Source organism: Sceloporus occidentalis, unplaced genomic scaffold, assembly GCF_023333645.1.
Source record: "Sceloporus occidentalis isolate IW3139 unplaced genomic scaffold, rSceOcc1.0.p SCAF_7, whole genome shotgun sequence".
Classification (NCBI taxonomy): Eukaryota; Metazoa; Chordata; class Lepidosauria; order Squamata; family Phrynosomatidae; genus Sceloporus; species Sceloporus occidentalis.
Genome location: NW_028316987.1, coordinates 46,149,413 through 46,166,102, shown reverse-complemented (window position 1 = coordinate 46,166,102; position 16,690 = coordinate 46,149,413). Strand labels below are relative to the sequence as shown.

Here is a 16,690-nt window from a genome sequence, read left to right as displayed (position 1 = left end):
ACTCCAAAAGTTAATCATGTGCAGAATAAAGTAGTGGATCTTGTTGGGTAATTAACACTAAGCAATGGGTGAGACCAAATTTAGGATGAACTAGGAGGAAAAAAAATGAGGAATAAAGAACACAACTAGCACTGTTGATGTTAATATTTTTATTTAAATAAATTGTTAGAAAGAAAAAAACTACAAAATTTACAAGCTCAGTATATGTATATATACAATTTACATAAATGTAAACGTACATATGCTTAGACTAATGAGGCAAATACATTTACGGCATCAAAAATAGCATATTATACATTTGAGTTTTGTCTTAGTCCTACTTTTACTACTTTAATGCTTGAAATAGGTCTTCAGTTGGTACAATCTAGTACCATTGCTTTTTATGTCAAGTGGCATGAGACCTGAACAAAGCACAACCTTTTAGGAAAATATCAAATATGAAAGCTCCATTGCACAAGGAATATGCCATACAAACTTCATACATGCTTCAGTCTTTCTTCAGCTTTTGGACCAAATACATGTCTTCAGGTTGTTGTGTACAAACCATTTGCAGCATAATCCATATAGGCTCACACAGAAGTAAACTCTGTTAAACTGGGTGTAGAGAAGATTATAGCCATAATTAAATTACTATATTTATTTTCTGCTAGTAGTCATGAGGAGGAACAATCAGATGCAAAAGGCTTGTCCTTTCACCGCTGAAAACCTGTGCTGCATCATTGCAGAGATTTCTTCCAATAATGCTTGCATAAGGCTTGGAAACCTGATTACAAACAAAGCAAGATTCTCCCACTTGCTAAATTCTACATTCAGTTCCTAATTCTAAATTTGTGCAATGCCATCTATATACTGAGGAAGGTTCAGAATTAGGAATGCAACATTAAACAAAAGATTTGGGTTTTCTTCTTTCAAATATGTTAGAAAGATAGAAAGCCAAGCATATGAACCATATTTGGTATGTATGTAATTTCATTCACTTTATGGTGTGGAACATTTCTGAGCAAACCATCCTAAAATTCAAAATGGTGTAGCACTCAAATGTCTTACATGAATGTTTTACATCTGTTTAAGCTACACCAGTTTCTACATGAGCTAAGAGGAGTACAGTTGTCTAAACTCTACCCCATTTGGCTCTTAAAGCTCACCCAATTTTGGCCAAGGTTTTGGATTACAGTTTAAAGAATCCCCATGCCAGGGGTTCTGTAATCCAAAAAATTAACATTCCTTTGACTCTCTTTTACCCACATCTATACTAGCACTGAGTATATGGGGATTGCTCCATCAGCCTACCAATTCTCATGACAAGGCACACCTATTCCTTGTCAAAAAGAAAGGAACAAGAAAGGCAGGCCTATGTAAGACAGGAGCATACATAAGAGGCTTTCTATCAAGTGCCACAGTAGTATTGTAGCTTCATCTGCGTAACAGCTAGCTATATCTTGACACCAAAGTATGCATCAGGCCTTTTCCACGGGTATTTAGAGGCTGGAGCTGTTGTATCAAAATGACAGAACCACAAAAGAAAACATAGATCTTTGTTTAAATTCATATACAGCTAAGGCACCTTTATTTAATTAAAAGTAGAAATAATTTCTGTTTTCCCTGTCTGATAGACTAAGGGATAATTAAAGCAAAGTTATTAGGCCACATGTTCTACAGGCAGCCTGTTAAACAGGACTAATCAATTTAAATCCTTGAATACATATGCCGTACATATGTAATGAGATGGGAGAAGATCCTTGACAGTATACAGCTGAGGTTTCATGGGACTGCTAGAATGCCTATCAGTTTTAAAAATATTTATTTACAAGCTCTCTGATCAGTCAATCTCATTTAGGTACACATCTTGGAAAACATTATTTTATACACAACTCTAAAGATTTTTGTCCATTAACCACATGTAAAATTGTACATAATTGTAGCAATATAAATCAGATTAATCTAGAAAATTAGTTTTATAACGTGTTAGAGTTTCTAGTCTCTCTCAAGAACACAAAATGTATACATATCTGCCTGTCAAAATTAAAAACAAAATAAAATGCTAGATTACATTTAACACAGAGAGGCCTTTAAAACACATATAATACATACAGATAATGGTATGGAAAACCTGTTCTATAAAACATCAAAAATTGTCAGAGTTATTAAACACCTGGGTTGAGGGGAAACATTTTTGAAAAACCAGACAGGAAACAAAATCTGCTTTTTGACCTCTGAAGCAGCACAAATGCCAGTCAGTCAATAGGTTCATAGTTTTAGATACCAGGTGAATACTGATTTTTCATATATATATATATTTACCAATCTTCTCTCCTTTTGCTAAATGAGCTTTTGGCTGGTTTGAGATTTCCACATTCACTTTCTGCTTTTTATTTCAACTACTATACTGTTGTCAAGGTAATATTCCTGCATGCTATATGCATGCTGCAGGATATACCAAAATAACCCATTAAGAGTTGTGTCCTCTACTGATAAACTTGACAGGTAAAAATTGATTACTGGGACTCCATATAGGGAAACAGTTGTTTCTCAGTTTGAGAAGATATAAGCTTCAACATTCTCATGCCATCTTCACCAAATGTTAGGAAAACAAGATACATTTCCAAGGAAGATATCACTTCTATCTGTTGAAATTTTGGGTCCTCCACGTATTTACTATCATGTGCACATATCTGTTTCATCATGAGCTCAGGCAAATATGATGTCCCAATGAATATGGGGTGCACCATGCATAGAGGAAGCAAACATGAACATTCATACTTGACAGCATAGATGTTGGGCATACAGATTTTCTTACACAGAAGAAATAAAGGGAGGGTTTTTTTTTTACCCTTTTCAGTTAAACTATCATTTAAAAGAAAACATTCTTCACTGTATGAGGTCTCACCAACAGTAAAGTTTTGTATTAGTCTTCTAAGTTCTGTACATTCATAAAGGTCTATGAGAAGATCTAACAGTGTGCCCCCCTACATATGCCTCTGTCAGCCACTTAGGGGCACATCAAAAACCCAGAAGGCAAAAAGAAAAGCTGACTCTCTTCCAGAATACTATGGTTCCTTGCTTGGATGCAGTTCTTACTCACCAAAGACAATCCATATATCTGCCTTAATCTCAAGAAACCCAAATGTAATGTTATATCTTAGTCTGATGCCCTCCTTTCAAAAATCTGCACTCCATTTCTTATTTGGTTTTCAAAATGGTAAACCTAGCATACATTTAGGCCACAGACAACTTTTGCTTTAAAAACTGCCAGGGCACCAAACCATTCCTAAAAGCAAGAGTCCTATTAGATTACACCACAATTATTATTTAAGCTTTATGTAGTATTAGCATGTAAGGAACATAGATCACTGTATCAGATAGTATATTCACATCTGTTTAAAAACTTCAGAATATACACAACATACACAATTTACAGACAGAATTAACACAAAATAAGCCTTGCCTCAGGAACATTTGTTGTCTTTGGACCACCCCCAAGTCACATGTTTGTACAGCTGTGTCCCAAACCGGCTTCCACTTATGTGTCATTCTTACTGCTCGGTAAATCTGCATCTTTGCAACAGGAAAGGAGAAACCTCATTTTAATCATCACTGTCGCTCCCAGATTCACTCAACTGCAAGTCATTTCCTGCATTTAAAAGAAAAAGAAAGTTACATTGTTTTCTGTGTTCTACTCTTGGATGGGAAGGTCTACAAAGCCCTTGTCAGCTTATAGCTTTGTTGCTGTTTATTTACTGGGCTTAAAATGAATAAAATTTTCATTGTGCTTATAGCCCCTGGTAACAGCTCCTCAAAGCAAATCCATGCTCGTCCCATTTTTACCTAGCATGACTGAAAATATCATACTGGAAATTGAAAATAACAAATGTTTTAAAGCTAACTGGCAGTAGCTTACTTTTGTATTTATTACCCAAATCAATAGAATTCTGATAAAAAAGGTCAAAGAAACACAAAGAAGATGGGGAAAGGACCCACAACACCAACAATGTTTTCATTAGAACAGCAATCTCCACCCCCACCCCCATATGTAGATGCGTGCATGACAAGATAACATACCAACCCATCCAATTATGACTAAGTACACCTTAAACAAAAATACATACAAACTACCCTGGCACTAATTGTAAGAGATAAAGCCTTTAGGAGATGAGAATTCAGAAAGAAAATAATGTGCAGAAGAATGGGTGGAGCTCTGCATCTCCACTGCGCCCCTCTCCCAAAGCCACTGCCCATTTTAAAAATTCATGTCAGCTGAGAATGTTGTGTACTTTGACCCTTTTAAAAAATGTATGCCCCATGACAGGTAGCTGAGAAGGAGGAAAAACTTACTAAGGGTGTTCATGAGCTGATTGCTTCCTTGTGGCCGGCCGGTACCAGTACCGTTAGCAACAGAGTTCCTGTTGTGGTACTGCTGAGAAGGGGAAGGGTGTGCAGCCTCATCTCCACCACTGGTAGAGCTTTCATCATCACTCCCAGAGGAGCTTTCCGAATCTGAGGAACTGCCACTACTGCTACTCATCTGCTCAATAATTTCGACCTCAGCTCTTAGCTCTAGAATGAAAGGACATTTGCAAAGAATCAATAAATTAACAGACCTCCAGAGGATGTATACAGTGGACCCTTGTTATACGCTGGGGTTTGGTTCCAAGATCCCCCGTGTATAACAAAATCCGTGTATGCTCAAGTCCCATTAAATATAATGACATAGCACAATGGTGTCCCTTATAAAAAATGGAAAATCAAGGTAAATTTATACTTTTTTGGAACATTTTCAAACCGTGTATGCTTGAATCCGTGTATAAAAAATCCGTGTATAAGAAGGGCTGACTGTACATTTGCAAGTCATGAATGTCTTCACAGTATCAAAATACAGAGCTGAATAATACCTTTGGGAGGTTTCAAGTTCTCCAGACTGTTTCATCAGGCATAACGGTACAAAAATTTGAGGATGTGGGAAACAAGAAGCCAAAAAACTGAGCTGGGGGATTGCCCATTGGGTGTGCCTGTGCATGCCTGCATTTGGCTTTACTTATGGACAACATGCCTAATTGTTTTTTCCTATGCTATTAATGCTATTCATAATATCAGGTTCATATGTAGAATTTGGTAAATCTAGGTAGTATGCGCCAATAAGATGAAGTCAGATAATGTAATTTATGTGACAACTGGAGATTATCACGTACTGACTATTCAGAACAGGAAGTCTGAAATATATACAGGATTTAAATCATGATTACATACATATACACATATACTCTGTCTCTTAAGTTCGAAGAAAAGTGAACAAGCTTTCCTTAGGAAAAGCAAGCGTATTTCCATACCGCTTACCAATGTACTAAACAGTTTACAAAGTGTAAGCCCCCAACAAGCTGGGTATTCATTTTAGGGACCTATGGAAGGATGCCAGCCTGAGTCAACCTGAAGTCCCCAGCTGGTATTGAACTCACAACCTTGTGGTTTGTGAGTGAGTGGCTACAGTACAGGCATTTAACCACTGCACCAACTGCTCAAGTCCCATTATATTCAATGACATACTAAAATGGTATCCCTTATATAAAACAGCAAAATTAAGGTTTGCTTTTTGGAACTTTTGTGCGGTGAATATTTTTGAACTGTGATTGGTTGAATCCATGCATGCAGAATTCATAGATAAGCAGGGCCAACTGTATACTCCACTTTAACAGCCATGATTTCATACTGTGGAACCCTGAGGTTTTTAGTTTGGTGACACACCTGTGCTCTCTGGCTGTGAATTTTAAATACTCCTCCATAAACTGAGAATCCCAGGATTCCATAGGATGGAACAATGGCAACTAATGGAATCATAGCACCATAACTGTGTAGTGTGAAAGGGTCCACAGAAAAGTATTTATAGTTAACCAAGTTTTATATTGAGGTTATGCTGGTTTCTGCTATTTGTTCTGATACTATTTTTAAATCAATGCTTGTTGCTTGACACTATACAGTCAACCCTCTGTTTTCGCGGGTGATCTGTTCTGGACGCTCTTGCAAAAACGGAGACTCGCACATATTCAAGCCACATAGGCTTGAATGGGATGTGCCCTTGTGAGCGTGCAGGGGCGTGCCCCATTGAACATAATAGAGGTTGCCCCTCCATGAGTAATCAAGAATGTGTATCCCAAGTCTGCGAGAAAGGAGAAGCGACTATATTTGGATTCAGAAAGACAGCCATGCATCTGAAAGTATCTGAGGAAATAAACCACGTGTACGAAAGCTTATGCCACAACTTCTTTCACGCAGTTAACCTCAAAGGGGCTGCAAGATCCCTTTGGTAATTTTGATGAGATGCTTACATGTACTTTCTTCCCTCCCCCCCCAAAAAATGCTCAGGTGGCTTTCTTAATGTACAGTATATAAAAATATAATAAATAAAGTTACGAAATAAAAAATGGAAAGGATCATGATTTCCGTACCTCGCTTAATGTCATCCAGCTGAGGCTCCGGTGAAGGATTGTCTTTCAACGGGGAGGTTTTGGGACCAGCTGCTGGCTTTGTGGGAGCCCTGAACTGAGTGGAAGGTTGTGAAGCTCGGGCAGATTGTTGCTCTATTCGTGCTTGGATTTTACTGCTGCCTTCAGCTCTACAACAAAGTATTTTAAATACAGAAAATTATACCACAAACACACTACAATATCTTACTTCTAATTCCTCTCTTTCCTGATACTCTTTCAGCCTTTCCAAAATTTCTCTAAAGTTCAATATTCTGAATCAGAATTATATTAAAAATATGGATGCACAATATATATAAGTGTAACACTGATTTAATGAGCAAATGAGAATGAGGCATTTAGTCATGTTGCACAATGAAGTCCATGGTCCTTGAAAATGCAAAAACACTACCCAAGTCATTCCCCCTATAATTTCTAAAAGCTACCCAAATTCAAATTCAAACCAGTAAAAATAGCACGAGGTACACCCCTGCCTAGACTGTACCACTTAATACTGGAGGTGATAGATGATGTATTTATACACCTATATATCAAAGACTTTCCACATTTGGAATGCTAGCATTCCAGGAAAAAGTTCAGTGTTTTCTTCAGTATGTTAGTAAGTCACAGTATCAATTTTGTTTGTCTGTTTAAAACAACCTAGTATGTAAACATGCAAGGTAGAATATACTGAAGTCCCTCCACTGGTAAGACTATTCCCTTAGTACAATGAGGAGGGGCAGAGTTTTCAGCCACATGGGGATGGGAGATCAATGAAAATTGCACCCCTTCCTGTTACTCTTCTGAATACATTCAAGAATTCAAAGGAGTTACATGTATCCTGCTCACAAGTCTGCTCCCTGCAATCAGAAACAGTTCAGTCTCAGAAATTCTTTATCCTCTGCTGTTTCTGCATCTATCAGCTGGCCCTTTATGCTTGTGAAAGTCATTTTTACCTTGTCTTCTTGACTTGAATGCTGCTGCTTAGCTTTTCAAGCACATATTCCCCAGTATCATGATTGATAATAAGCACACAGTCCTTTTGGTATGGCCTTTTATTTCCTTTGAACACAGTCATTGGAGGAGTAGAACCCTAACATTTGAGAAAAGCACAGATTACATTTAAATCTAGACAACCATGGATGTTCACATGAAACTGTTTTAATTCCAAATTTAATCTCTCATTTCCAAGGCAACAATTTTATTTTAATAGGTTTCCTGTTTATGGATTGGATCAAGACTTAGACACACTTAGAGCAGACTCAGTGAAATCAATAGACTTAACTTAGTCACAATTAACTCAAATCCCATTGATTTCAAAGCTCTATGTAAATCATGACTCAGGGGCAAAGCAGATGGCTCTGAAGGAGCGGCATCACACCACCCCTTTGACTGCTGGATCGGCACTCTGGCAACCGCATGCCATGGCAGCTTTTCTGTGTTTCTACGGTGCCGTGCATGTAAATGCTGCGCCGTGTAAATGCTGTGAAGCTGCTGCATGTGCGGTCAGTCATGTGGCTTTTCAGTGGCCTAGGGGCGTGCACTATCTAAACAGCACAACCCCATGCCGCTGGGAAGCTGGTTCTTACTGTCGGTGTGTTTTGTCCCTATATCTTGACACAACACAATATTGTCAGTTCTAATGCAGCAATTAAACAGCATTTCAGAAGTTTACTTTTCTTGATGTAAAAATAACATCTGCCTATTTAACCACTTTTTCTTTGATGTTACTAATGTAGAGAGCCTATCTCAGATAGTGTGACTAGTGTGTTGGGTATTGTGGGGCAAGACACTCTCTCAGTCTAAGAGGAAGGCAAAGGTTCTCTGAACAAAACCTGCTTTTTTCTTAAGCCTTTGAGCCAAACTGCACATGTTTTATGGTTATATGTATTATTCAATACTGTTATAACCCTTTTTAAATTTAGAAACTATTTAATATATTTCAATATTCTAAAATTTTGTAATTATTTATTACTTTGTGTTGATCTTGCTGTAGGTAAGTAAGTAATAAATAAATTTTGCCTTGGTAACCATACGGTTACGGTTGCCCTGAATCGGAACGTAACTTGAAGGCAAATACCAACTACAAATAGGTATGCTTGTGTGTGAATACGTCTTTTGTTCTACTTACAACATACACAATGAAAGTATCAATTTATATTCAGTAACAGTGTTTGCTTCCAAAGGGAACTAGGCAGATTTATGTCAAAGTAAATTAGTACTTTGATGGGAAACTGGAATACCAGGTGCTATAGGCTATATTTCAGAGGAAGAGACTGGCAAAGCCACCTCTGATATCCCTTGCCTAAGAAAACCCTATAAAACTCATTGGGTCGTTTTAAGTTGATTGGTGACTTGAAGGCATATGTGTGTGTGTACACACGCACACTATAAAACTCAATTTGTGTACTCTTATGCTTTAATATTTTAATGTCATTTTAATACTCTTACTATTATGCTTTATGGATTGTTATAAACCATATTGATAGGAAAATCTATCCTGAATGATATTTAATAATTCATCTATCTACCTACCTATCTATCTATCTATCTATCTATCTATCTATCTATCTATCTTCAAAGGTGAATTTCAGGAGCATATTTGAAATTTTCCTAGCATTTAAAATAAAAGAAATGGCCCATAACTTATATTAAAAATGTTGCCAGGAAGAAAAACAAAATCTTAAAATAGCTATTTACTCAGAAATTGCACAGGCTGTATTATTACTGGCCCTACAGAATAAGGCACAGAACAAGGCACAGAACAGGTAAATCTGGTTATCGCCAATTAAATGAGTCCTACTAGTTACAAAGTGTTCTCAGCTCTTATAAAACATACAATGCTCTTTTTGGTTACAGATTAAAAGTCCTAATCAAATGACATGAACAGCATAACTCCTGGGGAAAACCCCATTTTAATATACAGTAAACTTACTGGGATATGTGGCAATGTAATTGTAACTTCATCTCCTTTACCGACTTGAAGCTCCCCCTCACAAGATGTGTCTATTGATGCTGGTTTAAAATCATCTAGAGAGGACAAGAACTGGTTATAATCATACCTTGGCTTTCCCAGTTGTTATCCATCTGGGACATATTTATCCCACTTTTAGCTATTACTCTACAGCAGATCTTTTAGGATGGTTCACTTCAAAGGATATAAATAGAAGTTACTGAAGTTTAAAAAATCATTTATGACATCAGAATCTTTTCTATAGTGAAACGTCTTTTCTTTTTTCCCGTTCATTGGCCTCAATCCACAAATTCCCCTACTGCTGCTCCTCAAGTTACAACACTTAAAAAAACACACAACCTAGTTTCAAAAGTAGCTTACTAAGTGTTAGTTTATGGGCATTTTGTTAAAAATATTATAAAATGTTTTCTACTTGGTCCTGCCTTTTGTGAGTTTATTAGCTCTGTGTGTGTGTAATCCTACCTCCTCACTTTGGTCAAGCAACTGTTTGTTGAAGGCCAGTCTGCTTCATGTTTTATGTCCAAATTCCAGTTAGCTTGGTCCACAGTTATCTCAGTTGCCATTCTGGATTATTTTAGGCCAGGGTGAAAATCTGTATTCCTCCCAATATTGCTGTGCCACAACATCCACCTGTCATAACCTGCACTGCCAGTGCTGAGGAATAACAGGCACTGTGGTCTGACATCAGAAGGACCACAAGTAACCCAGCCCTGTTTTAGAGGTAGAGAGAATTGTCAAGAGCTTGCTGTCAGGACAGTTTTGGCTATAAAAGAGTAAGGTTGTGACCCTGGACCCTCTCACACTGTACAATTACAGGACTTTGGTTCTACTTTAACTGCCATGCTTCCATCTTATGAAATCCTGGGGCTTGTCCATTGGGGAGCCACTTCAGCTCTCTGGCTAAGAATTCTAAGGCTGCATCCGCAGTGCGGAAATAATCCAATTTGACACCACTTAAAGTGCCATGGCTCAGTGCTATGGGATTCTGGGAATTGTAGTTTGTTGTGGCACCAGAACTCTTTAACAGAAAAGGCTAAATATCTTACAAATCTACAGTTCCCATAATTCCACAGCACTGAGCCACAGCAGTTAAAGCAGTGTCAAACTGGATTATTTCTGCAGTGTGGATTCCACCTAAATGTCCCTTTCTAAACTTCCACCAAGCAAATTCAAACATTCTCATGCCACCAGGCTTTTTGAAACTGAATAGGATGGTCTTTTAATGATGTGCTCTGATGTTTTATGGTTGCCATAGTATTTTAATGGATTTTAATGTTTTTAACTTTCTAAATAGTTTTAACTATCTTTTAAATAGTTTTTATGTTGATATTTTTATTGAAGTGTATGTATAGTTTTGAAATCTTTATTGTTTTAAAATATATTAAATTGCCCTATCTCATTATTGTAAGAAGGGCAAGATATGTATTAATGTGATCACACCATCATGATCAACGTCTGCAAATTCCATACTGTGGGAACCATGTCAGTTACGGTGGAATTGTAGTGCTATAATTCTGTAGTGTGAAAGAAGCCCTGGTTACTAGATGTTTAACAACTCCAGGTAGGTTGCTGGCTTAAATGAAAGAGGCAGGCCTAACTTGTTGTTCTGCCTTTAACAGCAGCTTGCTCCACATACATTTTTTAAAACATTATGCATTTTTTTAAACATAAACATTAGCATGGGCTGATGTCTGCAGCATACTGTTAACATCTCAGGAATGGGTACACTGAAGGGCAAACCACGCTGCTTGTTCTGCTTGAGAGGCAGCAGTTCAAAATGTCCTTTCTTTTGAAAAAAGACCTGAAGCTTATTGGATGCTAATCCAATGAGGTAAAGGAGGAAAGAGATCAGTGTTGCCGATTTCCGGGGATTTCTCCAGAATCCGGGGAATTTAATCTCGTTCCGTTAAATTTCTGTGTTTTCAAAATTTCTGGGGAGTTTCAGGGGATTTTGAATAATTTAGGTATTCAAAATTCTCTTTGACTTTCCCGGGGATTTTGAAATTCCCGCCCAAACATACCTTCCCCATCCTGGAAGTCCTGCCCCCTTGAGGCTTTCCCATATTGCCTTGTGGCCCCCTATCCCAGAAGTCCTGCCCCCTTCCAGGTAATTTGGGGGGATTCCAGGGAACCAATAGGGGAATATCTTCGAGGGTAATTGGCAACACTGGAGATCAGCCTTTTACTTTGAAGGATGCAGAAGTGGGATCTGCTCAGTAAGAACGTGCTTCATAAGAACATGAACAGGATAGTCAGACTAAGTCAATTTCTTAGTTGACTTCTCTCGCTACTCTTTCAATAGCAATTTGATCTGCAGTAATTACCAGATGGGCCTGTTTAGCTTCACAACAAGAGAATTTTTTTTTGCTGTTGCAATCTAATAACACAGCCACGCTTTCGTAAACTGCTGACTTTCCCATCCAGCACTGGCAATCCAGGTTGTAATGGGAATAAGGGGGTTGGCAACTATAGTAGTCCTGCTCCTGAGGTTTGAACAGCAGCCCAATCCACCCAGAGGGTTAAAAAGAGAAGCTTTACCAGCACAACAGGAAAGGCTGCACCGCCTAAGTATTTTGTTATGAAGCTGTTAAAGGCTCAATTCTAGGACGGCCAGTAAAAGAGAAGATAAATCTCTCAAGAAATCAAAAAGAACTAAGACGGTTTTAGTTTCTATACCCTTTAGAGCCCTTAATCTATAAGTACCTTGAAGACAAACTGGTTTTTATTTTAGACTGAACTTTCATGGCTATAAACCCACTTCTTCAAATACAGCACATATGTGAAGAAATGGGTTTGTATGCACAAAAGCTCAGGCTCAAATAAAAAACAGTTCATCTTAAAGGCATTCCAGAAGAAAAAGCATGAGCTTTATAGTCTATAGGAAAGCTATTGACTGCAGAGATTGTAAAAGTTATGGAATGCTCTTAAAAGACATGGGAGTGCCACTACATTTGATAGTCTTGATGAAAGATCTGTACTCAGGACAAGAGGCTACTATTAGAACAGAATATGGAATAACAAAATGGTTCCCAACAGGCAAAGGGGTCAGGTAAGAATGCATTGCACCTACCTACTTGTTCAACTTCATAGACTTGGAACAATTACTAAGAAAGGCAAAAGAAGAAAGCTCAAAGCCAGGCTTATTGCTAAACATTAAAAAAAATGACCAAGGAGGATCTACATAAATTCAACCTAGACAATAAGGAAATTGAAAGAGTAAAAAGATTTCCCACACCTTGAATTGAATATTAATCACAATGGAGACTGCAATCAAGAAATAAAACTACGGGAAGGGCAGCCATGACAGAACTAGACAAGATCCTAAAGAGTAAAGATATACAATTGTGCACTAAAGTTAGAATCATCCAAGCCATGGTGTTTATTCCCCATCACCATGTACAGATGTGAGAGCTGGACAGTGAGGAAACTCAACAGAAAGAAATCAACTAATTTGAGGTGTAGTGCTGGAGGAGTGAACCATACCAGCGTGATATATACCTAGGGTTGCCATAATTGTCCACTTTTACCAGGGACAAAATGTGGAACAAATTCAAGACCAAACTGTAGGACAACTGCAGGACAAAACTCAGCCCAAAATGTAGGACATTGAAGAAAAATGGTGGACCTTAAATGTCCTACATTTTGAGCTGAGTTTTGTCCTGCAGTTGCCCTACAGTTTGGTCTTGAATTTGTCCTACATTTTGTCCCTGGTAAAAGTGGACAATTATGGCAGCCCTATATATACCCCTAGTAGCCTAGATGATTAAATTTAGGTTGCTGTATTTTGGTCACATCATGAGAAGGCATGGCTCATTAGAAAAGACAATAATGCTATGAAAGGTGGAAGGGAGCAGAAAGAGAGGAAGATTGCACACCAGATGGATAGACTCGATTAGTGAGGACAAGGATGTAAGTCTGTAGGAATAGCAGAGCGGTGGAGGACAGGGAGTGTTAAAGATATCTCATCCACAGGATCGCCATGAATTGGGCTGACTCCAAGGCAGTTAACAACAACAACAACAACCATAGTCAGCCAAACAGTCAACCAAAGGAGTGCTAGAACAAATCAAGCCTGAACACTCTCTGGAAGGCAAGATGATGAAACTGAGGCTGTCAAACTTTGGCCACACCATGAGAAGGCATGGCTCTTTTCTAAAGACAATAATGCTAGGAATGAAAGAAAGCAGCATTAAAAAAAGGAAGACCACATGCCGGATGGCTGGACTCAATCATGGAGGTCACAGGCCTGGATCTGCAAGACCTGGGCAGAGCAGTGGATGATAGGGGGTGTAACGGGTGTTACAGATGTTTCATCCACAAAATCACTATGAGTTGGGGTTGACTCAAGGGCAGTAAACAACATCCACGAAAGTTCAGGCTAAAATAAAAACCAGTTTGTTTTAAAGGTGCTGCTATATTCCTTTACTACTCCCTCCTTTTCATGCTGCAAGAGACTAACACAGCTACTTCTTTGTAAACTACTCCATGCATGTTTGCCCCCAACCAAACCCCAACAAATTTAACAGCGCTTATTCCTAAGCAAATGTGCACTGGCAATCCCAAATACAGAGATGTGCATGTATTGTGTGTCTTCAAGCAGTTTATGGTGACCCTAAGGCAAACCTAACATGTGGTTTGCTTCACAAGATTGATCCAGAGGAGGTTTGCCCTTGCCTTCCTCTAAGGCTGAGTGAGTGTGACTTGCCCAGTTTTGGAAGGCTATCACACGACTGAAACTGGAAGTATAATCCAGTGTCATCCTGAACGCAATCATGCATACTCATGTTATTGCGTGAAAGGTTACCACACGCGATCGCTGGCAGTCCGAACACACTCTGAATGCAATCATGTGTTAATCCACACTTAAGTAAATTTGGTGAACTAGCGAAGTCACAAACCCTATTCCTAGGCAACTTTGCTGTTGTTTGGTGTGATGTGCATGTCTCCTTTGGCCCTGGTTCCCCCCCCCCCCCCCCCGCCAATACAGAAGAGGGGTTTGCCATGAAGCCTCGCTGCAATTCCGCTTTAATTTTGCTTCTGCTTGTTTTTCAGCATTGCTGAGGGGGGCTGCTGCCTGCTAATTAAGAGGCATGGACCGGGAGCTATTGGATAACCAATATATTCACATTTTAACGTGACAAGAGTGAATATATGCTTGTTTTAACATGAATAGAGCATATTCTTTCAACCATTCGTCCTGTCCCCCCTCCAACCTCTTTTGTAAATTGTGGGGTTCCTTGGTTCCTAAATATGCTATGCTCCAGTCATCTGGAGTCTCACTGAGCATGAGCAAGGATGCCAATTCGCAAATAAGAATCCACCGATGTGATGGCTTACTTCACACAGAATCTGGGTCGCGTTCGGGGAGGCCATTACAGCAAATTTAAGGTGTGATAAGTAATCACGTACTTGCGTGAATTTTCGAATTGACCTTGCTATCTTCTCTTTTGAAATTGAGAGCCTCCCGTCCCGTGTGATATCCTCCATGGCCAAGCAAGGAATCAAACCCTGGTCTCCAGAGTCCTAGTCCAACACTCAAACCACTGTGCCACGTTCACAGAGATGCTCAAATTTAAAAGCACTGAAACACATTTGAGGGTTCAAATAAAAGGCAGCGATACAGTAAATAGACCAAGGCCAAGAAGGTCTGCTTTTGGGTTGCCTGCCTGTCCAGAAACCAGTATAGTGTAGCTGTTTGAGCGTTGGACGTTGGGGTGAATCTACACTGTAGATATAATGCAGTCTGATACTGCTTTAAGTGCTGTGCTATGGAACCTTGGAATGTGTAGTTTTAGGACCAAAACACACTGCAGAAATAATCCAGTTTGAGCCCTCTTTAACTGCCTTGACTCAGTGCTATGGAATCCTGGGAATGGTACGGTGGCGCCAGAGCTCTCTCTGACGGAGAAGGCTCAGTGTCTCATAAAACGACAATTCCCAGGATTCCCTAGCATTGAGCCAGGGCAGTTGAAGCGGCCTCAAACTGGATTATTTCTGCAGTGTGATTTGATCCTAAGGGAACTGTTGTTTTGTGAGACAATAAGTCTCCTCTGTCAGATAGTGCTCTGATGCCACCATACAGTTCCCAGGATTCCCTAGCACTGAGCCAGGGCAGCTGAAGCGGTCTCAAACTGGATTATTTCTGCAGTGTGCATTGCAGTACACTCTTATAGTGCTGCTACTCCACTTTGCCTGCTCTGGCTGCCTCCTGTTGCATTGTGGGGTTTGTAGTCCAGTGAGGCCTAAGAGCTGTTTGGCTGAGAAGTCTAAATGCTCCTCCTTAAACTGCAAATCCCAGAATGCAACAGGAGGAGGCAGCCAGAGCAGTTAAAGCGAAACAGCAGCGCTTTAAGAGTGTGCAGTGCGTTGTCGCCTCATAAAAATGGCAAGGAAAAACCCCAAAACCAAAATGGAGCCATGGCAGTTCAAGTGGTGCCAAGGTGCATTGTAAATGACCCCAAGTAGGAAACAATTCAAAGATATAGCCATGTTTAATCCGAATCAATACGGAGAGAGGGAGAAAGATCAGATAGTGGTCCCCAGACTGTGCCCTTTAAGGGAATTTTGTACTTCAACTCCCAGAATCCCACAGTATCGGCCAACATGGCTGAGGCTCCTGGGAGCTGAAGTCCACAATCTCTTAAAGGGCACAGTTTGGGGACGGCTGTATGTTGCACCTTTGAGACTGACTGAAAGAAGGAAAATGGCAGCAGCATGAGCTTTTGTAGACTTGTCTCCTTCCTCAGGTGCATTACATCTCAGAGGCATCTGAGGACGCAGTAGCAGACTGAAGCCTAGGAAAGCTTATGCCGCCTTTCAGCCAGTCTCAAAGGTGCTCCAAGAACTGCCTTAGGGCTGGAACCCCCCCGAGTGGCCTTGGGCAAGAGTCACACTCTCTCAGCCTCAGAGGGAGGCCAGGGCAAATAAAGACACCCAAGTGCAGGGCTGGCCTTTGGGGGTGGCCATCCGGACTTGGAGGCACACAACAACAACAACAACAACAACAGCAGCAGCAGCAGCAACACTCACAGCGGATGGTGTGGAAGGAGGCCTTGGGGTGCCTCTCGAAGCTCTCCCCGAGCTGCAGCGGGTGCTGCTCCTTGTCCAGCAGCGGGTTCGCCGCTCCGTTCATGGCTGACAGAGACGACGACGAGGAGAAGGGCGATAAACACCGGCCTCCTTCCCCCGCCTCCTTCCTCGCCCGCTGCCTCTTCCGGGCCTAGGCCTCGGCGGTGGTGCCACTAGGAAAGCGCCAGAGAAGAGT

General features: G+C 40.0%; 1 protein-coding gene across 1 annotated transcript; it reads right to left on the bottom strand.

The window, feature by feature from the left end:
* Positions 1-134: 134 nt before the first annotated feature.
* LOC149309681 (ELL-associated factor 1-like) lies at positions 135-16,675 on the bottom strand. Its single transcript, XM_089532834.1, has 6 exons — positions 16,456-16,675; positions 9,388-9,482; positions 7,409-7,545; positions 6,438-6,604; positions 4,333-4,554; positions 135-3,631 (listed from the first exon to the last, which is right to left on the bottom strand). The coding sequence occupies exons 1-6, from the start codon at positions 16,556-16,558 to the stop codon at positions 3,585-3,587; spliced, it is 771 nt and encodes a 256-aa protein (XP_089388960.1). The 5' UTR covers positions 16,559-16,675; the 3' UTR covers positions 135-3,584.
* Positions 16,676-16,690: the final 15 nt, after the last annotated feature.